The sequence below is a fragment of the Dunckerocampus dactyliophorus genome, chromosome 15 (assembly GCF_027744805.1).
Source record: "Dunckerocampus dactyliophorus isolate RoL2022-P2 chromosome 15, RoL_Ddac_1.1, whole genome shotgun sequence".
Taxonomy (NCBI): domain Eukaryota; kingdom Metazoa; phylum Chordata; class Actinopteri; order Syngnathiformes; family Syngnathidae; genus Dunckerocampus; species Dunckerocampus dactyliophorus.
In genome coordinates this window covers 7,019,564-7,043,624 of record NC_072833.1, presented here as the reverse complement: position 1 = coordinate 7,043,624, position 24,061 = coordinate 7,019,564, and the positions used below count along the sequence as shown (strand labels likewise).

Here is a 24,061-nt window from a genome sequence, read left to right as displayed (position 1 = left end):
GAGAGGCTAATGAAATACAAGAGCAGTTAGAGTGACAGTTCAATGAGCCAGTCAGTCACTCAAGCCAGTGAGAGCGCTGTCAAGCAGGTACACAAGGTACAGTAACATATATGAGGGTGGGTAGGGGTGATGGGGTGGTAGTGCTGAGGTGGGGAGTGAAGGATCTCAGCAGTGTCAGGGTGGAGAAAGGGACTCAGGTTTCCATCATTGCCCCACAACCCTCCACCCCTTACAGTAGCCGATTGGGGTCTGAGGAGTATAACGTTACCTGCATGGCTGCCGTCCATCCCCTGCTGCATGTTGCACTCTCACTGCAAACAAGTGTCGCTCCATGTGATATTCATCACATGCTAGTGCTACCTATTTGCAGGGTTTGCAAGTGTGAGATGGTGATTCATGCGCACAGCAAGGCATTATTTTGCATACAATAAATGTATTATGTGCATTGTTGAGGACATGTTGGTGATATGCTTGTTGAACAAAGCAGCACCCATGTGTGCCAGGAACAGGCTGCACCGCACAATGTTGAAAAGAGCTCCAGGCTTCGCTTTAGGGAGGCTGTTTTTATCGTGATGGCCAAAATGGAAGTGTTACAGTAGCACATTGACAACGGCGAGGCTTGTTTTCGTTTGGGTGGCATTTGAAATAAGGCAGATAATGGATGACCGGGTCAAGTTGCACTTTTAAGGCAGAGAAGCAACTGAAGTGACTCTCGTATTTAAGCAGAGAAAAACTGGTGGTATGAGGTGCTTGTCATATAGTAGATGAAAAAAAAAGTATTGGGACACCTGGCTGTTACACCTACAGCGAGTAAGAATGGAGAAAAAATGTACAGGATACAAGTTATGGAAGTGTTTGTGTGTTTGCCATTTAATGTCTCCCCACAGGTGAAGGCCCATGGGCCGAGCTTCACTCGTCTTCATGCTCCCTGGCCAGTGCTCTGCAGAGAGGCGGAGTTCCTCAAAATTAAAGTCCCAACCAAGACAGTAAGATATTTGGATTTTTGGAACTATCTGTGACACAACAACACGTGTCCATCGATCAATAGAAGAATGATTTGATCCTGTGCTGCGTGTCCTAACAGCGCTATGAAATTAAAGAAGAAGGCGCATTCAGCAGCAGCATGAGCAGTATGTGGAGGAAACTCAAGCAGCCTTTCCAGCCCAAAGTGCTGCATCAGGACCACGGCCCCACAAAGTTCCTCACACACTGCTTCTCCAGGGACAAGCTCCACCTGTGAGACCAAAGCATACACACATTTATTTTGAACTGTATGTCTATTTGTCTATATAACAATCAAAAATCACCATAAAATAGAATAAGAATTGATTGTTAAAGCGTCATACAATATACTGTACTGCTAAATGTTCCAATTAATGCCTTGTTTCAATTAACAGCTGAGTTCCTTATAGGCGCCGGGTGCATGGTCTATAAAAACTAATAACCACCGGGGTCTCTAATTAACGGCAGTTCAAAAAACATTGGCATCAATACATGTGGCTGTAAGCAACACCCTGATGTAGTTTGTATTAACTCCACAAGATGGCAGTAGCTGCATTGGAAGTGTCATCAGTGGTCAGCATGCATCAGCATCATCTACCTCTGCTGCACTGTCACCCGTATTAATGCTGACTGAGCAGTTTACGCCTTCCCGCTATTACAACATCGGTTCTGTTGCTGCACCACACCACTGCAAACGACAAACCACAATAAACAACGAAAGCCCCATACTTGTACTTTACTTCCTCTCTGACGGTGTCAATCAAAACCGAGCATCATCTTGTGTAAGATTGTGTTGCAGCTCCTATATTGCAGACCTTGGAGCCTAACCATGTGATTGGTGACTATGTGACAAATTATAGCATTAAGTGTAATATGTGTTAATGCTGTTTTTCTCAGGTACAACATCACATCGAAAGACACGTTCTTCGACAACGCCACCAGGGGTCGAATCGTAAGTGTTGAATCACATGCTATCATCCGTTTTTGTTTTTTTTGGTGGGTTTTTTTTTCATTTATCCTCTAATCCAGTCTAAAGGAGCCTGTGTTTTTTTCCAGGTGTATGAAATCTTAAGACGAACCGTATGCGCACGAACCTGTCAGACAATTGGTAAGACTGCTGGAACGCCCTCAGTGGTTCAGTACGTGTTGGAGTTCATGCTGCGCACAGCAGGTTTATATCGCATCACATCCATACAGTATTCAGTATGCCTCTGCATTGATGAGGCCCATATACAATCTGCTGTGTGTGTGTTTGGCTTGCCCATAACAGCAGAAGGTGTCAGCCGGAGGGTTCTGCCGAAGCTGGAGGGAAAGAGAACTGCATCTCTTTAACCTAAATTTCCTCTTTCCCCTGCTATTCTCGTTCGATAATTTTGTCACACGAGTGGACCCAAGACACAGCAGAACCCAACACACACACACACACACACACACTCCTCACTGCTTCTCTTCTACCTCTACAAGTGGGTCATACTTTCCGCGGCCGGCTGAGATTGAAGCCTCATGAGTGTGTATTGCATGCGAGGTTCATTAATAGCACGGCTAACCACCGCATCGTCCTCCTCTTTGAGACACGAATACTTCATTGACTTGAGCCACTTGTGTCGCAGTCCGATCTCGCATCCTCCGGTCAGGTCATCTCATCCCTTGCTGAAGACTAAATGCGGTGCTCCCAGTTTGCTTGACACTAAAAAAATCAGAGCTGTGAAGTGGTGCAGGCTGCAGGGGATGGCCTAATGTTTGCACACTCACCACTGAAGCAGATGGAATGCTGCACTTTTCATTTAATGGAGACATTCTGTTCAAACGGCTCCCATTCTAATCTCATCCCCTCATTGCCTTGTACTCTCCTAGGTATCACCACATTGATCGCAAAGGGTGTCTATGATGCTGCCTTCCCTTTACATGATGTAAGTACGTATGCCGTCTATACATTGTATACTTTGTGTGTTTTCAGTGCATATGGCCCATGTGTTTACATTTTATCCAACATTTCATGACCTTTTCTCAACACTCATTGTTTTTGTGCATGATACTGTATATGCCTCAGGGGGATTATAACACCACCGGACACCCTGAAGAGAGGAATGATCGGCAGGTACTAACTCCTCTTCTCGTTTCTGTCTTTCACATATTAACACTGAATCTTATTCCCTGTCAGGTTTTACATGAAGAGTGGGCCAGATACTCCGCCTTCTACAAGTACCAGCCCATTGATTTGGTCAGGTAATCTAACCTCCAACGACATCTTAAACATTAATTCCAGCACCTTTTTTTTTTTAAATCTTATTTGCATTAGCCTGGTTTGAAAACTACAGCAAAGTGTGTCATGTGATGCAAATTCTAATTTAATTAAGGATTCACACAGTCAATGGTCATTGCAGTACTAGTAGGTGTAGTAGTAGTCCTCCCTTATAGTTCTTGATTTACCTCTTACCTCCATCATCACATTATTATTTCATTTGGATTTTGACACAGGTACGTTGAAGTGCATTTAAGGCTAGTGTCTTTGAATTAAAGTTTTATGTGTACTTTCATTTTATTGAATTAATTTATTTGTAATTTCTTGTACTAATTATAATAATTTGATTATACTAATAATTATATTATTGGTCTTATTAAATACTGTATTGAAAGCATTATATATATATATATATTTTATTATTATTATTGCCCGGCTGGTGACCAGTCCAGGGTGTACCCCGCCTCTCACCCAAAGTCAGTTGGGATACCCCCGTGACCCTATTGGGATAAGCGGCATAGAAAATTGATGGAATTATTATTATTATTGTACAAAAATTGTTTTATTTAGTTTTCTTTTTTTTTATTAAATGTATTTATTTAATTACATTTAAATAGAAAAGTAAATACATTCCAAAAATGATCTCAAAGCACATTTCATATGAAGAAAGTGTCGATTTTTTTTTTCTACAATAAATAATATATTCTAAACGGTTCTTTTTTACAGACCAGAGTTAGCTAGTTTTTCATACCTGACAGTTTTGACTGCTCACTTTTTCGGAAGTGAAGGCATCATAACATCACGTGACCACTCTGGAGGAAACTGCAAGCAAGCAGTCGAAACTGCTAACTTTGTTCTGTAAAAAATAATTACTTTGAATGTATAAGTGATAGACAAAATGAACCTCATTGGACTAATAAATAATGTATACACCGTCTTTTTAATTTTAATTTTATTCTGATATTATTATTTCTAATTCTGTATTATGAAGAGTAGTTAAATTCAGTTAAGAATGTGGGAGAAGGAAGAAAATACCCTTTTACTAAGTTTAATAGTAATTAGGGGTGTCAGGAGACACTCAGTTTATGAGACGAGATGATACATGAGATTGGGTCTATGAGGAAGAGACGACATTTTAAGAAAAGTACAATGACAAAATATAAAATATACATCTGACAATGTATTGCATATCTACTAATTTAATTTATACTACGTTAAACTCTTTTGCCCTCTGTGTGTATGCAGCCAGCCCCGCCTCCACCCACCGAGACAAAGCGACTGTATGACTGACAAAAGGGCTCACTCCGTTCATGCCGCTGTTCTATAGAACAAACGCACCAGGGTGCTGAAACCAATGCAAGGCAGAAAGAGGATTCACTCTTTCTGCCTTGCATTGGTTTCAGCACCCTGGTGTGTTTGTTTAGAGGCGGGGGGCAAGGGAATGCACATGGCAATATGTTGAGGCCAGCAAAATGATCAAGCAAATTATTTTCATTTATTGTGTGATGTGTGCCCACGAGAGATTCTTGTCACGGTATAATCTTGCGAGATCTTGTGACACACCTAATAGTAATAAAATAATACATAATAATAGTAATACTTAATGACATAGTACTGTTACTCTACTCTTAATGTGTTTACTGCTGGTAGTTTTGTAACTGCTCGTAATGAGTAGTAGTGACATCTCCCAGCAGTTTCTTGTGTAGGACGGGGGTTTTCCCCACAGGAGAGTAACCTGATTGCTGCTTTTGGACATTCTGGGAACACAAGTGGGTCAAAGCGTGACTTTTCACCCTACAGGAAGTACTATGGAGAGAAGATTGGCCTGTATTTTGCATGGCTTGGTGTTTATACTCAGCTTCTGGTGCCAGCCTCCATTGTGGGAATCATCGTGTTTGGCTACGGGGTAGCAACAGTGGACACCAACATACCCAGGTAAACGTATGAATACTGATAGTATGACTCGTATTCCTGGATTTTACCTGTCTTTTGATTGTCGCATTTCAAGTCGTATTGCAGCGCTCATTCCTGCTTCCTTTTTCAGCCTCGAGATGTGTGATGAGCGTTTCAACTTCACCATGTGTCCTCTGTGCGACGGAGCCTGCGACTTCTGGCAGCTCAGCACTGCCTGCGGCACCGCCAGAGCCTCACACCTGTTCGACAACCCCGCCACTGTCTTCTTTGCCATCTTCATGTCTCTGTGGGGTGAGGCTGCACTTCTGCATGTGTGAACACCTGGACTTGGATATTGTATGATCTTCAACTCACAAGAAAGGAGGACCAAACCATTTCCGGACTTTTTTCGCCTTTAGCTGTGCTGTTTCTGGAGCACTGGAAGCGCCGTCAGATCAGTTTAAGCTTCAGTTGGGATTTGACCGGCATTGAGGAGGATGAGGTAGACACAAATATGGGTTGTATTGATAAATGGAAACACATACAAATCTGCCCACAAGATGCCATAAATGATGTTTTTCCCTTTAGGAACACCCCAGGCCTAAATATGAAACTATACTCCTTCAGAAGAGACAGCGGAAGCAGAAGAAGAAGAAAAAGAAGAAAAAGAATCAGGTAGGAAAATGCTGGAAGAGTTTTGGACTACTTTACATCATACTTTTGTGTTACTGCAACAGAATGAAAGTGATCCTTGCACTTGCAGACAATGAACATGGTATGAAGTTGATATATTATAAATTTGATGGTACAAATTTCAACATAAAACAACATTTTTTTCACTTCAAAAGGATTTAGCGTGCATGTGTACAAGTACAGTATATTGCACAACATAGAAGTGGTAGAACCAATGTTGCAATTGCGGTAAGAAGCCTGTAGGGCCACAGTATGTAATAATGGTGCATTACCTAAAATGTAATAGATTTTCACGTATTTTTGCATGCAGAGCATGCAGAGGTAGATAAAGCTGCCAGATGCTGACCATGCATGATGCTTCAAATGCAGCCACTACCATCTTGTCAAAGGGTCAAAGGGTCTAATCGCAATGTACAGGTGTACCAAATGTTGTACCCCATTTGTGCAAATACTGTACTATTATACTATTAGTTATAGAAAAATGATCCTAAATTTCCACACAGCAGACATTTCAGTCATCTTAGTAACAACAGGGAGTGATCTAGATTGTCTTAGTGAATTGGGTCAGTCTCACTGACAGAGTCCTGTTGGCCCACTTTGCTGTACACTGTACTCCTGCCACAGCCACACCACAGACACATGAACTCATTCAAAACTGAAATGGTACTGGCCAAATGATCCCATGTGTTCGACATGTGCCAGTGTGTGCGTGTGCGTGCGTGTGTGTGTGTGTAATGTGTCCTTCTGTCCTCCAGCCAGTGAAGCAGGAGGATGGGACAGTGACAGGGAAGGACAGATGGAAGAGAAAACTACTTTCAGCCATGGCTGCAGGAATACCGGTAACCCCGCCCCTCCTTCCTCTTCCTTCTCCTCAGCCATTTCCTTTTCCTCCTCACCTCCCTTTAATTTCCTCTCTCCTGCACGCTGAGGCCTATCTGTTCTTCTCTTCCTGTTCCATCTTCTGGCTGCTGCGCTCTCAGGTATTTATTTCCAGCAGTTTTGCTTGCAAGGGTGCATCCTACCGCAGTGCACAAAAACATGTATGTTAGGTTGTTATGCTCTAAGAATTGCCTCACATACTGTATGTGCCCTCCCTTTGTGTGTCATCCCTACTAAACCTAACATTGTCTTCAAGGTCTGTGCACTAATAAAAGCAAGCAGAACGGCCGCTGCATACAACCCGACCCAGTTCTGTCATCTTTCATCCAAGATGTTTCGGGCTTTATTGAAACTGACCAGCAGTATCTGGGAAATTATTGTGCCTTTTGAATTCCATTAGTCGACATTCAGAAGTGTTGCCAAAACCTGCCAACACATTAACACACACATTATGGAGCTATTACACTTGACAACAGGTTGGGATAACACCAAGGTATAAACTGAGGGTGTCCAACGTGCGGCCTGGGGGCCATTTACAGCTCGCGACTGTTTTTTTATTGGCCCTTGGCACATTCTAAAAATACAATAAAACAAGAAAATTAAAAAAAAAGATTTTACAAGAATAAATATGAAATATTCAGACAGTAAAGTCATAATATTACAAGAAAAAAATAGCATAATGTTGACATATTAAAGATAAAAAAAAAGTCATAATATGAGAAACAAACAAAACAAAAAAAACAAAACAAAAAATAAAGTTGCAATTTTTTGTAAATTAGGTTGGGAAAAAGTAGTCAAAATACTATGGAAAAAATGTATAAGGTGAAAGTTGAAATATTTGTAAAAATAAAAAAAACAGCAAGATGTGTAATGTGAGGAGAAAAATTTCCAATTAATAATAAGCTTTGTCACCACAAAGCTGAGATGCAGGCTGTGTTTTTCTTAAATATAAAAAAAGTGCTTTGCATATCTACTCGGGTTGGTTTAAAACACCAACACCCCTGGTATAAACAATGGCCTCTCATATTTCAGAGAGCATTTTTATGACAATATATCTTCGCAAGAGACAACACTATAAAAAGTAAACTTGGATGTACTTTGGAATAGTCATTGTACAGCTTGCATAGCAGTGTACATTTACTATCCACTGAAAATGACTCATCAACTGAGGAGCAAGCTAATGGTGGCGGCAGCGTCATGGTGCTGCATGAGTGCTGCCAGCACTGGGGAACTGTGGAGCTGGGAAGACATGAATTCCAACATGTACCGTGACATTGTGGAGCAGAGCTTGATCCAGTTTCCCTTGGAAAACTGGGCCGCATGGTTCACACTGTGTATTACACTCCAAGCCAAAAGGAGGCAGCATTTAACTCAAACCTTAAGCAACAGGGGAGTTCGCTGAAAAAGTTATTTCTATTTATTTAAATAATTAAAAGATCTGTCTGACTATCTATCTGTGACATATTCTAAAGTAAATGGCGTCCAGTGCTTTCAGTTGGACTTTTTCACCTGCTTCTTTGGCTTGGTTGTTTCAAAGCAGTCATGTCTGACTCCATATTAAAAAAAGATCATGAAGAGGAGAGAATCCAAAGAGAAAGATAGTAAAAAGACAGAGACTTGAGTGGAGGGATGGTGAGAAATGGAGGGAGGGCGGCTGAGTGGGAGTGATGCATGCTGGGCAGGAAGCCAGAGGTAAGATTAGTGACTGTCTCTATGGTGACACACATCTCGCTTCTCTCTCTCACACACACACACACACATTCTGTAAAATTGGTCATTCTACAGTTGCTGTCAGTTTTCATCTACTGTATATCAATGCAACATGTACTTACTTGTATGTTTATCATGCTAATGCTACTATGTTTGTTGTTCTGTGTGGGGGGGGGAAGTATCAGGGACGCTCCTGCAATAAGCTGCACTGAGTCCGTTTCTCCACTAGATGACATAAATGTCTTTCCAACCAGAGTAGTAAAAAAACATGTTCTCAGCTCATGCTGAATGTGTGAGATTCCATTCTGCCCATGTCTGAGCTTGCCCAAATTTAGACTGTAATTTGAAGAACGTAGTGGTAATAACTAATGAATAGGTGAAAAAGGCCGCATACTTGAAGAGTTTTCCATTTGTACATATCTGACACAAGCGGTCAGTCGTTTTGCCTTTTTTGGATGTTTAACAAAGCAAATGTCAAACAAATACTAGACATTACTTGAAACATTATAAATTTGACATGAATTACATTATGTGGTTATAGAGCTCTCCCGGCCAGCAAACACATTCAGGTTTTATAGCCATTTGAAGCAGGAAAAGTTATGTATTTTTTTTGTCGTGAATGTGCCCATGATCTGCAAAATCTTAAGTTTTTTTCCACTGTTTCCTATTAGGCTGCCATTGAAAAGTTAACCTGGAAAGACCGTCTTCCTGGATATTGCATCAATGTTTCCTCCATTCTTTTCATGGTTAGTGCATGCACGACTAATTGATGCTCTATGTAGAATCATACATGTTCAATGTAGTTGACTATGTGGAGGCATTGGTATGTAAACACCATGAATGTGTATCTTTCTCTGTCCTTAGTTCGGCTTGACCTTTTCAGCAGTTTTTGGCGTCATCATCTACCGCATCACAGTGTCGGCCTTGATGGCCATGAGCCCCGACCCGGAGACAAAATCCAACGTCCGCGTCACCGTGACAGCCACTGCGGTCATCATCAACCTGGTGGTTATTCTGATCCTGGATGAGATCTACGGCGCAGTGGCTGTGTGGTTGACCGAGCTAGGTAGACAACACGCTGATAAATAACCTGGTTGGACATCCTCACAGTTGGACATTCTGTTTTCCAGAGATTCCAAAAACTGAGACCAACTTTGAGGAGCGCCTCATCCTGAAGGCCTTTTTGCTGAAGTTCATGAATGCATATGCACCCATCTTTTATGTGGCTTTCTTCAAGGGACGGTATGCTGTGCACCCCCATGTGTGATCCCAACCAAAGGAAGCTGAGTAAAGTCATTCTTGTATTATTTTTAGGTTTGCAGGTCGACCTGGAAGTTATGTGTACGTCTTCAATGACTACCGAATGGAAGAGGTTAGTATACATCTTCATGGTAAAATACACAGCGTCATCTTCTAAAGTAAGGGTCTCAAATTGCTGGAGGTGGAGTCTGGGTGAGGCTGGGCCACATCAGGTACTCCACAAAAAAGGGTTTAAGTATTCCAAAGAAAATCTAAAGCCTGATTTAAAAAATATAATATAATGTAGAGTCGCTGGGCTTCCTCCAGCTTCCCAACATGCCTTGCAGCTTGCCTTGCAGCTTGTTTTGTAAAAAAGTGGTTAAAGTCATGTGTTTAGAGTGAACATAGTTACTTACAGTGGTGTGAAAAAGTGTTCGCCCCATTCCTGATTTCTTATTTTTTTGCATATTTGTCACACTTAAGTGTTTCAGATCATCAAACACATTCAAATATTAGTCAATGACAACACAACTGAACACAAAATGCAGTTTTTAAATGAAACTTTTATTATTAAGGGAGAAAAAAATCCAAACTTACATGGCCCTGTGTGAAAATGTGATTGCCCCCCTGTTAAAACATAACTTAACTGAGATTAATTGAGATGTACCAGTCTGGAAAAGGTTATAAAGGCATTTCTAAAGCTTGGGACCACAGGGAGAGCCATTATCCACAAATGGTGAAAACATGGAACAGTGGTGAACCTTCCCAGGAGTGGCCGGCCAACCAAAATTACCCTAAGAGCGCAGCGAAATCACGAAGCGGGGAAACACCGCTGCATCTGCTTTATGTTGCGCTGTCATTTTTGTGTTCGCACTGTCGTCGTTATTGTTCTGCCTCACGACCCCCCTGAAGCTCACTGCAAGTTCAGTGTTGGCTAATGCTTGCCTAATTAAAGAGCTTCATCCTTTAAGCAAGCTGGAGTGCCACTGGCCATCTCTAGTGAGGCTAAAGTTTGTGGGCCACACCAACACTAAACTCTAATGTCAAGTAGTGCAAGCTTGAGACCCCCGTTTTAAAGAATGCAAGTGAAAAAGTATAAATATGTGTGTGTGTTTCCATCAGTGTGCTCCAGGAGGCTGCCTTATTGAGCTGTGCATTCAGCTCAGTATCATCATGCTCGGGAAGCAGCTAATCCAGAACAACATCTTTGAGATTGGCATCCCGTAAGTAGACTACATTCCTCTCTTCTTTGTAAGAGGCTTTGAACTTCCCAAGGTTGGATATTATCTCTAATAGGCTAGTGACATGCACCATTTTCCGCACATCCCCAAATGTGTACTTATAAAGTGCTTCCTTGTTCGAAAAGCATTCCACTCATGGCTGCACGGTGGTTGTCATAATGTCTTAATTGCTAATTGACTTGGTAATTGTGACAAACATATTTTGGTGACAATATTTAGCTACATATCATGATGCGCAGTGGTACCTAATGTTGTGGCCAGTTGGTATAGTTAGTAAAAGCTGGCCAAATGCACTCGAGTCATAAGTAAACTGTATTTCTGCCATACTTTTTTCCCTTAGAACTAAATTGAGCTTTTGGTGTCTTTTCTTTCAATCCCAATAGGAAGTTGAAGAAGTTGGTGCGTACGCTGAAAGATAAAGGAGGAGTGGAGAAGGAAGAGGAGGAGGAAAGGCCACCGCAGCAATGGAACCTGGATTACGCCCTCGCCCCCTTCGAAGGCCTCACGCCCGAATACATGGAAATGAGTGAGTTCACACTATAAACACACGCAACCAGTAGAGCAGGGCTAAATTGTACAGTACACATAGAAAGCCAAAGACCGATGGCTGGACTTCTTCCCTCACAATATAAAAAGTATGTGAAAATATATTAATATCATATTATAATTTCTACTACGTTACACTCTTGTGTTTATACTACCAGCCTTGCCTCCACGCAACGAGACGTAAAGACTGTATGACTGACAAAGGGGCTCACTTCGTTCATGCCATTGTTCTATGGAACAAACGCGCCAAGGTGCTGAAACCAATGCACAGAGTGAACTCTGTTCCTGCCTATTTGGAGGGAGGAGACGAGGAAAACAGACACGCATGCACATGGCAATATATTGAGGCTGGCAAAATTATCAAGTTCATTTTCAGTTATTGTGTGATTAATTCATTAATTAATTATTGTCCTTGGCCTAGTGTCCACGAGACAGTTTTTTTCTGACAAAGAAAAAAATAAATCATGTCATCTTGCGAGATCTTGTGACACCCACAGTAAATATGCTAGCTTAAGATCCTGTAAATGACAGGAGGGCTGTGCTGTTTTTAAGGATCTACTGCACAAATGCCAATCAAAGATCTCCTATACAACAGGAATGCTGTGCTGTTTTTGGAGGACCTACTGTAAAAACACTAGTCAACGATTGTCAAAACGCCAGAGATTTTCTGCATAACAGGAGCACTTAGCTGTTTGTAAGGATGTACTGTAAAAACGCCAGTCAAAGATCTTCTATATGACAGGAGTGCTGTGCTGTTTGAAAGGAACTATAGCAAAAATAGTTGTGGACTATCTTCTACATAACAGGAATGTCTTGCTATTTTTAAGACTCTACCGCAGAAACACGAATCCAAGATCCTCAATATGACTCGCTGTGCTGTTTTTAAGGACTTACTGCAAAAGCACTAGCCAAAGATTCTGTATACAATGAGACAGGAGGGCTCTGCTGTTTTTAAGGGTCAAAAGTGCTAGTCAAAGATCATCAATATGACAGGCACACTGCTGTTTTTAAGGAGATTGCTGCGCTAATACCGGTCAACGATCCTCTACATTAAAGGTTGCCAAAGTGGGGTACGCTTACCCTCAGGGGTGCACCAGTTGTCACAGCGAGTACGTGAATAACAATGAAAAACAATTAGCACCTAACACTCACAATTCCGAGTGCGCCTGAATGCCCCACAGCGTAGAGCGTACATTTAGAGCAGAAAGAAGTAAGGAGACAGAGCATGAAGTTCTTCATTGCTTTGTGTGAGTTATATGAATACGTTAATAAGTTTGATGATTATGTTGTGTTTTAAAAGTGTTTCATCTTGAAGATTGAATTTAAATTGGTGTTCCTGTCAATGTAAGTGAGTGTCAGGATGAGCGAGTAGGGCTTCCCCTGAAAAAGAGGCTTTATCGCTGGTTGTATGTATTTTTGTACTTTGGATACTGCTTTATCATGTTTGTTAAACTTTCCTTTTCAATTTAGTACCAAATTAATACGCAGACTTAAATCATAGCAATTGCAAGTGGACAAAAGTGGAGCTCAAGTTCAGCTCATTCAAACGGAAGGATCCCAACATCCGGCTGAAATAAAAGACACGTAGGACGAATACTTATCGATTTATCAATGCTCATGTAAAACCTTTTTCAAGATTTGACCATGCAAAATACACATTTTTGAACCAGAATGACTTACTCACTGTACAATTAATTAACCAATTAATCGTGTTCGATATTTCAAGCTAATGAAGATTTTTAAAAGTTTGGTGTTTTTTTAAGTGTGCAGCAGTGGGGGGTACATGGCTTCAAAACTGTGACAAGTTTGGGAACCACTGCCTCTACATTACAGGAGCGCTCTGATGTTTTCAAGGCTCTACTGCAAAAACGCAAATCAAAAATCTGTAACCCGACAGGAAAGAAAGGAAATTGGTGCGCAAACACGACTCAAAAATCTTGATGAGATGTCTTCTGCTGGTTTTAGGAATCTGCTGCTGCAAAACAAATCTGATATGAAGCTTTTGAACTAAACATTTAAAGGCCAGATTTGGCCCTTGGGCTGCCAGTTGGGTAGGTCTGCAGTACCCATCCATTTTCTACACCGCTTCTGCTGGAGCCTATCCCAGCTGACTTCGGGCGACAGGCGGGCTACAACCTGGACTGGTCGCCAGCCAATCGCAAGGCACATATAGACAAACAACCATTCACACTCACATTCATACCTATGGACAATTTAGAGTCGCCAATTAAGCTAATATGCATGTTTTTGGATGTGGGAGGAAATGTGGGTTTTCTCCGGAGAAAAAGGCCAACATGCTAACCACTAGACCACCATGCAGCTCAGGTTTGCAGTAGACAGTGTAAATACTTTTAAATATGTGCTGCCGTACACAATCATATCTGTAATCCTCTTTGTGAAAGGATGTAATTTGTGTGTATTCTTCACACATTGACAAAGCAAGCGTCATATACTGCAACCAGTGTTTGATTGTGGACCACATGTCACGTTCCCACTTGAGAGTTGAGCTTTTGTTGTGATCATGTCATGTGATATAGATAGACAGAAGTGGGAAGTCTTTTCTTGTGCTCATGTTGCTACAAGGCACAGGACGGAATGTCAGAAATGTCTGAATTCCACAGTGAATGCAAACGCACTCAATCGCACATGCTTGCCAGTGTGTAACACTGGTGTGGCAGGCCTTGCATGTGGTCCCTTGGCCTTCAGCGGGGACTTAATACACTTACTCCATCTCCTAACACCACCACTATCACGTCACACATACTCATATGTTTTTTTTTCTCCCTGTGTGTGCGTGTGCTCAGACTCGTCAACCTAAGCTCAGGCGGTGGACAGTGAGGTGATTGTAAGCTTACCCTCTAGCGCTCGCCTCTCCTCTGTCGCATCTCTTTTGTCTCTTTCTCCGTGTGGAGTCCCGAGAAAGCCATCGGTCTCCAGCTCAGCGGAAACCCCCGTTCTCACACTGCTTAAATTCCACCGCACAGACCAGATTGTCTTGTCGTTGCAAAGAGGTTAAATGTCATCTACAGATCGTTCCTACAAGAACACTGATGTATATGTATTTACAAGTTTTAGAAATTAAGCTGGAAAGGACTAAAAATGTTAATTGAAGACAATATCACATTACAGAAGGTCCTGGTGGTGTAATTCTCCCAGATAAATGGGAGAATTGTATCAGGAAGTGCAAAAAATCAAATGTGATTGTGATGGGAAAAGACAAAAAATAAAATAAAATCACATACTGCAGGGGTGTCCAAAGTGCAGCCCGGGGACTGTTTTTTCTTGGCCCATAGCACATTCTAAAAGAAGCGGTAATAGTATGAGCGACAAACAAAACAACGAATAAAGTTTATTCATAAAAGTTACATTTTTGGAAAATTAGACGGTGGAAAAAGTAATAGTTTTTTGAGAATAAAGTCAAAATATTATAGGAATAAAGTCATAATCACAAGAAGAAAGTTTACAAAGCAAAGAGCGAAGTTAATACTAATAATATGCTTTTCTACCTACATCGCAAAGATGGGATGCAGTCTTTTCTTAAAATACATACAGTATATACTTCTTAGCATATCTACACTTCTTGCATTACAAAATATCAAAGTGGCCCTTGCATCCTTTTATTTTTCACTATGTGTCTCTTGCTGGAAAAGGTTTCCAGTACTGCAGCAGTTCCCAATTTCCATGCAAATATGCCCCCTGGTGGCTGTAAACAGCGTAGGGATAACACCAGAGCAATCTGATCGGACGCCTAATTAGTGCTATGATGTTGCCATATAATTGCTGAGTCAGTCAATATTTGGGGAGGACCAGGTACTGGAAGGTGATTGGACAAATGTCCTGTCTATGCATCCAATCAGAATCTTTGCTCTTCAAATGAGCAATGCCCACTTCTGATAAAGCTGCTTTTGTGGCAGCACTCACTGATGGATGTGTACTTTAAAAATGATTTTACATCCCATTTTAGCCGCAGTCGAGCGTTTTAACCTTATAAGGCATCATGTGAAGCACAGCGACTGTGACTCCTGACTAGACATGCGTTGTTTGCTTTAGCATCCTAGTGGAAGGTTTAAATAGATAATGTAGCCTCACTTGGCATCCAATAGCAGAAATGCATGATGTATACAGGGAGAGTTACGAGACATCATAAAGAGTATTCTAGGGGTTTAATGGCGGTGGTTCTCTCTCGCTCTTTCTCCCACAGTTATCCAGTTTGGCTTTGTGTCTCTGTTCGTGGCCTCCTTCCCGCTTGCGCCCCTTTTCGCCCTGCTGAACAACGTCATCGAGATCCGACTGGATGCCAAGAAGTTTGTTACGGAGCTCCGCAGGCCGGTGGCTGCACGCGCCAAAGACATTGGTAATTTAAGCTGGAGTAAATGACGCAAATGTCAAAATATGGTCACGGAAAACATGATTACGCCACTCTTGTTTCTTCAGTTTCTTGTTCATTTTAATGCCTGGTGCAAGTAAATGTGCATTTGTTTGGACAAATAAAATGATGACAACAAAAGTAGCATGTAAGACGTTGATTTAAGAGCTGATTTCCATGGTCGTCTTGATAATAACCAAAATCGCTTCAGTTCTTACATCAATACTTATGGTATTTTACTGCCAAAAATGTTAAAAAACAAATGTACCTTGTTAGTTGTACCAGGCGTTACAAAGAACAAGAACCTGGAGAAACAAGGGTGGTCTAATCATTTTTCCCGTGACTGTACATGATTAGCTTCACATTTCTATGACAAATAACCAGCAATTATTTATTTGATCACTTTGACCCTCCAGTTATGATTCATTTTGACCCAAATGGAGACACACTGTAAATGCTCTAATTACACAGAAGGCCTTTAATTGGAAGCAACTCATAATTAGGACAGTTTTCAAAGGAAAACTCATTGTTTCTAACAACTTTTTAAAACTTTAATAAGGATTTGGAGTGCATGAGGAAGTAGAAAGGAAAATGCGGCTGTCTTTGACCACCTGGTCATTATTAAGTAAATTGCACGACGCAGCAACAGAACCAGTGTTGAAATACTGAAGAGAAAACTGCTGGGCCAGCATTAAAACCGTGATGAGTGCGACAAGTGTAACAGCTGGGTAGCAACACTTTAAAGCGCACGCGGAGGTAAATAAAGCTGCTGCATGCTGACCACCCATGATACTTGAAATGCAGCCACAACTATTTTGTGCAATTAATACAAACGACACCTGGAGGTTGCCTGCAGCCACAGCTGTGAATGTCGATGCCTTTTGACGCGGCGCTGGTTAGGAATCCTGGTGGTGATTTATTTTCTGGACCACGCACCCAGCGATGAGTTGAACAGAGGCGTTAATTGGAGCATTTACGGTAGATTCAAATCAATAGTGCTTCATTGTCAATGACAACTGTGGTGACCATCATCCCTCCCTGTCTGCTTTCTTCCTTAGGTATTTGGTACAACATATTGAGTGGCATGGGAAAATTCTCAGTCATAATAAATGTAAGTAGAAGCTGCAGTTCTTAGTGCAACACTTTGTAGTATTTCAAGCTATAAGTGATCGCTTTAACAATAATTTGTTATATCTTACAATCATCTCTGCTGTTGCTATGGTGACCCCAGATCACCTAGTGTAACGGTCTATATCAGTAGTTCTCAACCTTTTTTCAGGGAATTACCCCCTGTGGAATATTACTTACCCCCCATCAGAAAATCTGTAGTGGACTTGTTTGAAACATTTGGAAATAAAAATACATATAAAATAACTTAGATTGTTAGCAAAGAAATAATTCACTTAATTAAGAGGAAAGCTTTTTATGCATAAAATAATGATCAACTTAAAGTGCCCTGTGGTAACTTAGCTGTAACTTCGTTGCTAGTCACAGAATGAAGTTGACGACAGAAGTGTCGTTTCTTGGTTTTTCTTTACTTCGTAACACAACATACGTTCAACATGCGTCTGTATCACTTTTTCGGGTTTCTTGTTCTGACTTCCTGAACTACTTCTTCTACGCTCTGTACAACCTTGCGAATTAGCGACACCTGTCGTTCAAACATGTCATTTCACATAACTATCACATCTATTGCACAACACTACCATATTCTTAACTATAATACAACCATATTTAAATTAACTAAACACACACAAATATATATACAACATGCCCTTTTTAGGATTATAATTAAAATGTGTTAAAATGCAAATGCTAATTCATTTATAAACATTTTTTTTTAAACATTCGATCTCTCTCAATTACAACAAACACACCTTAAATGTTCTGTACCGTTCGTATCTTTGTAAGGGGATAAACTTAAAAAAAACAGCAGCAGATCAAATACTTATTTTCCCCACTATATGTAAAGTATATTTTTTAAATCTCAAGTACTCGCTGGAGTGACTTCAAGTACCCCAAGAGTGCTAGTACCCTCACTTGAGAACCACTGCTCTATATGCCAGGAGTGCTCTTATGTTTTTGCTCTATGCCTTTAAAACTGGGGATGGTTTTGTCATGTAAAGGATCTTTACCAAGTGATTTTGTAGTCCTACCTAAAAACACAACTAAAAGTGAAAACGCAAGTCAAAAGATCCTCTTTATGACAGGAATGCTCTAGTATTGTGCAGTAAGTTCTTAAAAATGTAATGATTTTGTCATCTAAACGACTAGCTTTTTTTGTAGTAGGTACTTTAAAAACAGGAGATGATCACACAAGTGAGAGGATGAAGGAGATGATCACACAAGTGATCTTAAACACAGAATCCTTGTCTCCTCTTTCAGGACCGACTGCAAAAATGTCAAAGATCTTCTAATAACAGGAGTGTTCTCATGTTTTTGCTGAAGGTCCTTAAAAAACTGGGTAATTTTATAATATAAAGGATCTTTGTTTGTTTTTGTTTTTGTTTGTTTTTGTTTTTTGTAGGCCTTTAAGAACAGGGGAGGCTTTTGTAGTATAAAGGATCTTTGACAAATGCTTTTGCAGTCACACCTTAAAAACCCCAAGTCATCTTAAAAACACTTGTCAAAGAGCCATCATATGACAAAACCATCCCCTGTTTTTGTGAACCTACAGCAAAAAGATTAGTCAGAGGTTCTTTATATGACAGAGTCATCCCGTTTTTAAGGACCTACTGCGAAAATGCCAGTTAAATATTCTCTAATATCCTCTTTTGTCATCTAAAACAGTAGTTCTCACCTGGGTTGGCTGCAAGACCCACCACCACGCCTCAGTGACCAGCGGTGACCCAAATTTTGAAGATTTTTCAGCTCGGATATTTTATATTTAATATTTAAAGGGACTGCCTCGGCACCTCATGGTACCTCATGGCGGCATAGCAAGCGAATAGCACAGACAAGAACGTGAGGTGTATTCACGGACATCGTGTCATTACATTTTTAAAAACATTTTTTCTACGCAGGCAAAGACCCGCGACCCACTGAAAACAGTTCTGCAACCCACTTTTGGGTCACGACCCACCAGTTGAGAATCGTTGATGTAAAGGATTGTTGACTGTGTTTGGACTAGGTCCTCAAAACAAGTGATGATTTTGTCATTATTTAGGCCCAGAGCAAAAATGTCACAGATCCTTTATGTGACAAAATCATCCCGTTTTTAAAGGCCAACTGCAAAAATACTAGCCAAAGATTCCCTTATGTGACTAAATCACTGCGTTTTTAAGCACCTACAGTACGATTAAAAAAAAGCTAGTCTCTTATGTTGTAATACTGCAAATGACAATGATTCATTGCTGCTACCTACCTACCAATAAATGTCAGCATTTGTTTTTTTTTGTTTAATGTTATACTCTCTAGAAAGTTTATTCACATATACAGCCACCTGTTTTATTTCTCTCGATGATCTTAAATTATCAAAGTGTGCGGTCGCCTTTGTGCAGGATTTATCCCGGAAAATGATGCTGGAGAAAAGCATGTTTATGCTGGAGCTACGTAGACATGCGTTCAACTTAAGCTACTCTGTGAGGATTTTGGCAAAGCGAACCTTGCAGCAACATTCCCTGAAGCCTAAGGGCTCTAGTTTGTTCTAGTTTTAGGAGGAAAAGAGCAAACGCTACATCATGCCTCATAAAGACATGATGCAGATTCGTGGTGGGCTATTTTAACCCAGAAGACCACTTAGGCTTCAAGGAAGCACCTGATTACAAGAGTCTATGACAAGCGGGCACAAAGTCACTGAAACAACAAAATGCCCAATCCTTAACTGATTAGTGTACATTCCTCAGTGTTGTGTTTTCTTTCTCCCGGGAGGCCTTTGTGATCTCCTTCACGTCGGACTTCATCCCTCGACTGGTCTACCAGTACATGTACAGTCACACGGGCACCATGCATGGCTTCATCGACCACACGCTGTCCTACTTCAACGTGTCCAATTTCAAACCTGGCACGGCACCGCACAACTCTCACCACGGAGATGTCACTGTCTGCAGGTAAAAAAAAATGTTTTGTTTTTTTTTTCAAACGTAGCTTGTTTGCACACTTACCATCAGTTTAGACTATAAGAGGTGTGCCGGTTGCCAAATGCAAGCCTTTTAAGCTAATAATGAAGCACTGTGTGGCCACAAAAGATCACTCTCATCATGTCTTTCATCTTGCCCTCCAGAGGGGAAGGTCATGAATGTCATCTAAGTCTGACCTGCACTTACATAAGAAACAAAAGACTTCCAGTCCAAGAATGCCAGTCTTTGTGTCAGTGCATGTCTCAGCTATGATGCCATCCTGTATGCCTCGACTGGCCACAGGCGTGAAATTGGCTTTAGGATGCTCCAAGAAGGGTGTGAGTGTGTCCAGTGGTTTGGAAGCAGGGCCTCAAGGCTCAAGGCAAGCTATTCAACCCCTCTGAAACAGCTCCTTACTTTGTCCAGTCAGCTTGGATGGATGTATGCAGGAAGCTGAGAGAGGAGTGTCGATATTGTATAGATAAACATGCAAATGTGCAGAGAGGCGATTCCAGTGCATGCTTATCAAAATAAAGCGCGGTGAAACATTTTTATGATATTTTTAAATAGTTTCAAACTAATTGTGGTCAATATATGCATACATAATAAGCTGTACACATATTGCTTAAAATTGTTTTCAATTTTAAAAAAAATGCCTCATTTTTAAGGTGTGGCGGCACTTATTTTGTAGTGGCGCACCGCCACGATCAATTACATGTAGCGTAAACCCTGCAAAGTATACAATTTCACTTATATCGGTTTACTGCAAATAATGTATCTATGTATGCCAGCCATGTATACTGACAGGCAGAGGAATTAAATGCTCCTCCACTAGAGGGCTGAAGGTACAAAAAAAAATATTTTTTTGGCAAATACGGTGTACTTTCTGTGCCATTTTTGTTTGGTGGTGTGCTGCAAGATTTTTCTAATGTAAAATATGTACCTTGGCTCAATAAAGGTCGCGAAACACCGTTCTAAGTGAAAATACTCCAGTTGCTGCAGAACGGCATAATGAGATGTGTGAGTGTATACAAGTAAAGAGGGACAAACACTTTCTTCATAGTCTATTCCGGCTTTGGAGGACTATTATCGTCAAATCGGGGTATTGTAAAAGGCAGCGTCAAGTTTGATTATAGTTTCTTACATTGGTTTTGGTTATATATACTTTTTTTTTTTTTTTTTAGCTTTAAATGCCTTCGACTGTAGTCCAAGTAAAGATGGTGGTAAGTTTATTGAAGGCTATCACACCCGCACATAATAGCAGCGTTGGAAAGCAGACATGTTGAGTGAGACTAAACAATGTTTAGTATGCCTAAGCCACAAAATATAGGAAAAGTCACTTATTTTGTTTTTCAGATTTTTCTTTTTCTTTTCTTATTTTAAGCCTCCACTTTCAAATAATTTTTGCCTTATCCGTCTGTGAGATGTGAACACACGTCCTTCTCTGTTCGGTGTGTTTTAAATGAGAAAAACTGCTAGCACGAGGCAGCTAACAATGCAGGTAACGGGATTCACCTGTTCCACATATAGAGCCCTCTATCAAAACACCTCCAACAACGTTTTATCGTTTCATATACATGCTGTGACCATGTAATAACGGGTACATTCATGGTAACATGTAACACTTACAGTATTTTGCCGTATTTTGGTCATTTCAACTTCCTTCCTGGGCGCATTCATTTCATAGAGCCCATAGCAATGAACACTAATTCCGTCAAAAACAGCAGCAAAAAGAGCGCGTTTGCTACCACTCATTATGTCAGACTTTGTGAGAGCCGCCGCTGCCGCCGACTGCTTTTTACTTTTACAACCCCCAGGCAGAGAATAATGTTGCTGGGTGCTCGGCAGATCCCGCTATAGTGAAACACTAAGCCATTCTTGTAGCATTAGCATGTAGCACTAGCGTTAAATGTTTCATTGACAAAATAAGAGCTGAATAAAACCAGTCACTTACATTGTCCGCTCTCACTGGGATGCCGACTGATGGGATGGCTGTATCTTTCAGCACAAGACTTGTGCTCCCTGTTGAGCTGTAAATTCAGCAAATTCCTCAGGTGAAAGATGCTGGGCGCAAACGAGCATCTCGCTGAGTTTTCCTTGCGATGTTGAGAGCCAGTATCCACTCGTTGAGCAACTTTTCAGCTTATTGCCTCAACGTTGTACTATACACGTGCGAAGCATGATTTGCTAGCATTAACCTTTCCAAACTCACAGGTGATGTAGCACCAAATCCGTTAGCTACCTCTCAGTAGTGGCCTGAGACGTGAGAGTGGCGCTGTGAGTAACGCCAGAAAAGTAGTTCTTCAGTGTTTGCTCTTCCAATAGCAGTGCAGCTGTAGCTTAGTTAATATGCAGGTCACATTATGCAAACGGATTATTGATGGCCTTTTTTGAGGGTTTTTTAAGTGGTCGAAGTAGGTGGGTCCCATTATGTGCATTGTGCTGCCTCATACAAGCTGTTTTTGTCTCTCTTGACTGAAAAAAAAAAAAGTGCAGGAAATGTTTTCACACTGTTGTATGTGAGTTGCAATCATTCTAATGCAGGAGCGCCCGTTACCTTGATCACGAGCTACCGGTTGATCGCGAAGGTAGTTTGGGTCAAACGCAGGAATGGCACTTTGTAGATGTTGTTTGACATCAGTCAGCTGACATTAAGCTCCCCTCCTGATTCGCTCTTGCCTCCCCCGTGGCAATGGTGAACAGACGTCTCGAATTACGCACAGAGATGCAACTTTCATTTTTATTATTCCGATTACGGATAAACTAACTCGGTGAGACGATGCCTATATCTATTACAAAAGTTATCCGTTCACTTATAGCGGCTAATTATGTAGGAAAAAAGAGAATCGTTTGATGGCTTTGCTTTGCGTCATTAACTCCACTATAGAAATGTGTGTTTTCTACACTTCCGTTTCTTAAACTATTATTTCATGATTAATTGGAAAAAATGCTCGTTGCTGAAACCTTTTTGCTATGTTGCCTTGACTTCGGCTGCATTGTCTTTTGCATAAATCATTTTCATTTGTCGTATATTGGTAATGTCTGATGGCAAATGCTAACTGGATGTTATACATGAACTGTGTAACTTGCATGCTGAAAAAGTGCGTGCGGCCCGGGGGGGCATTTGCGTCCCACATCTTATTTTTTATGGTCTCTGTGCATATTCTGAAAAGAAAATAGAACAGCATCAGAGGGTAGGGCGCCGAAGTGAGGTGTCGCACAGGATGCCATTTGAAACTAGAACCGCTACTGTGCACATGACAAGGTTTATGACATTTAGCTTGCAGGCAGTTGTCATATACAGCGGAGCCGTGGTTAGCATCATGAATCTGTTAGAGAAGGTCTAACTCAAATCAAATCATGTACATTCTCTATCTAACAAACCAACCATTTCTCTCTTTAGTCTCATCATGTTCGCCCTTTTATTTACGTGTGCCTCCGTCCTATACGTCTTGTTTTTGTATTTTCCATCAGGGACATGTTAACCATTAGCTAAACGTGCGGTCGGCTGTTTGTTTTGGTTTAGGGTTTTACTACAAAGCTAATAATGGTGAGGAATCCTAATAAAATGCATCACCCTTGAAGGATGTTTTAATGAGGCCAATTCTCAGCTCAGGTAAAGCATTTTAGGTGCAATGGAGCCAAATGACAGCATTTCCTCCAGTTCAAACAATCATATCAATCCGGAAATGATGGGTATGTGTTATTTTCTTCTCAGATATAAAGACTACAGGGAACCTCCCTGGTCTCCAGAGGCGTACCAGTTCTCCAAACAGTACTGGTGTGTCCTAGCAGCAAGACTGGCCTTTGTCATACTCTTTCAGGTATGAGCACAACTGGTATTTGGCACATTGTGAAACCATTTACAACAAAGAGAGACGACACAAAGTAAACAACAAGCGTGTCACGGCGGAAAGTCTGAAGATTATCCAAAAGTCTGGATTTTTTTAGTTCGAGCTTTTAATGTGTGAAAAAGAGTCTGAAACAAGAACCATTTCTACCAAAAATATACAGTATCTCACAAATGTGAGTACAGCCATCACATTTCTGCAAATATTTTCATGGGGCAACACCAGTCCCATACAATGCAAAGAGCCGAATGTTGAGCTATTTTGAGGAGACAGTGAATTTAACCACAATCGCAAACATAATGAAAATAACGCCTCTCTGACGGGGTCAATCGATAATCAGC

At 41.0% G+C, this 24,061-nt stretch overlaps 1 protein-coding gene across 3 annotated transcripts in view; it reads left to right on the top strand.

Annotated features, from left to right (window-relative positions):
* Positions 1-24,061, top strand: part of ano2b (anoctamin 2b) — a 43,255-nt gene that overhangs the window by 15,919 nt on the left and 3,275 nt on the right. For 2 of the 3 annotated variants that reach the window (XM_054800448.1, XM_054800446.1), the window contains 22 exons: positions 888-986; positions 1,085-1,236; positions 1,900-1,954; positions 2,059-2,110; positions 2,857-2,912; positions 3,053-3,100; positions 3,164-3,228; positions 5,045-5,179; positions 5,289-5,449; positions 5,557-5,639; positions 5,726-5,812; positions 6,586-6,669; positions 9,091-9,165; positions 9,284-9,485; positions 9,550-9,661; positions 9,734-9,791; positions 10,781-10,881; positions 11,283-11,425; positions 15,647-15,799; positions 16,870-16,922; positions 19,682-19,860; positions 23,588-23,693. In XM_054800448.1, coding sequence (XP_054656423.1) covers positions 888-986; positions 1,085-1,236; positions 1,900-1,954; positions 2,059-2,110; positions 2,857-2,912; positions 3,053-3,100; positions 3,164-3,228; positions 5,045-5,179; positions 5,289-5,449; positions 5,557-5,639; positions 5,726-5,812; positions 6,586-6,669; positions 9,091-9,165; positions 9,284-9,485; positions 9,550-9,661; positions 9,734-9,791; positions 10,781-10,881; positions 11,283-11,425; positions 15,647-15,799; positions 16,870-16,922; positions 19,682-19,860; positions 23,588-23,693 — 2,259 coding nt within the window. The remainder of the gene's footprint in view (positions 1-887; positions 987-1,084; positions 1,237-1,899; positions 1,955-2,058; positions 2,111-2,856; positions 2,913-3,052; positions 3,101-3,163; positions 3,229-5,044; positions 5,180-5,288; positions 5,450-5,556; positions 5,640-5,725; positions 5,813-6,585; positions 6,670-9,090; positions 9,166-9,283; positions 9,486-9,549; positions 9,662-9,733; positions 9,792-10,780; positions 10,882-11,282; positions 11,426-15,646; positions 15,800-16,869; positions 16,923-19,681; positions 19,861-23,587; positions 23,694-24,061) is intronic. The other variant, XM_054800449.1, reaches the window with a different exon arrangement.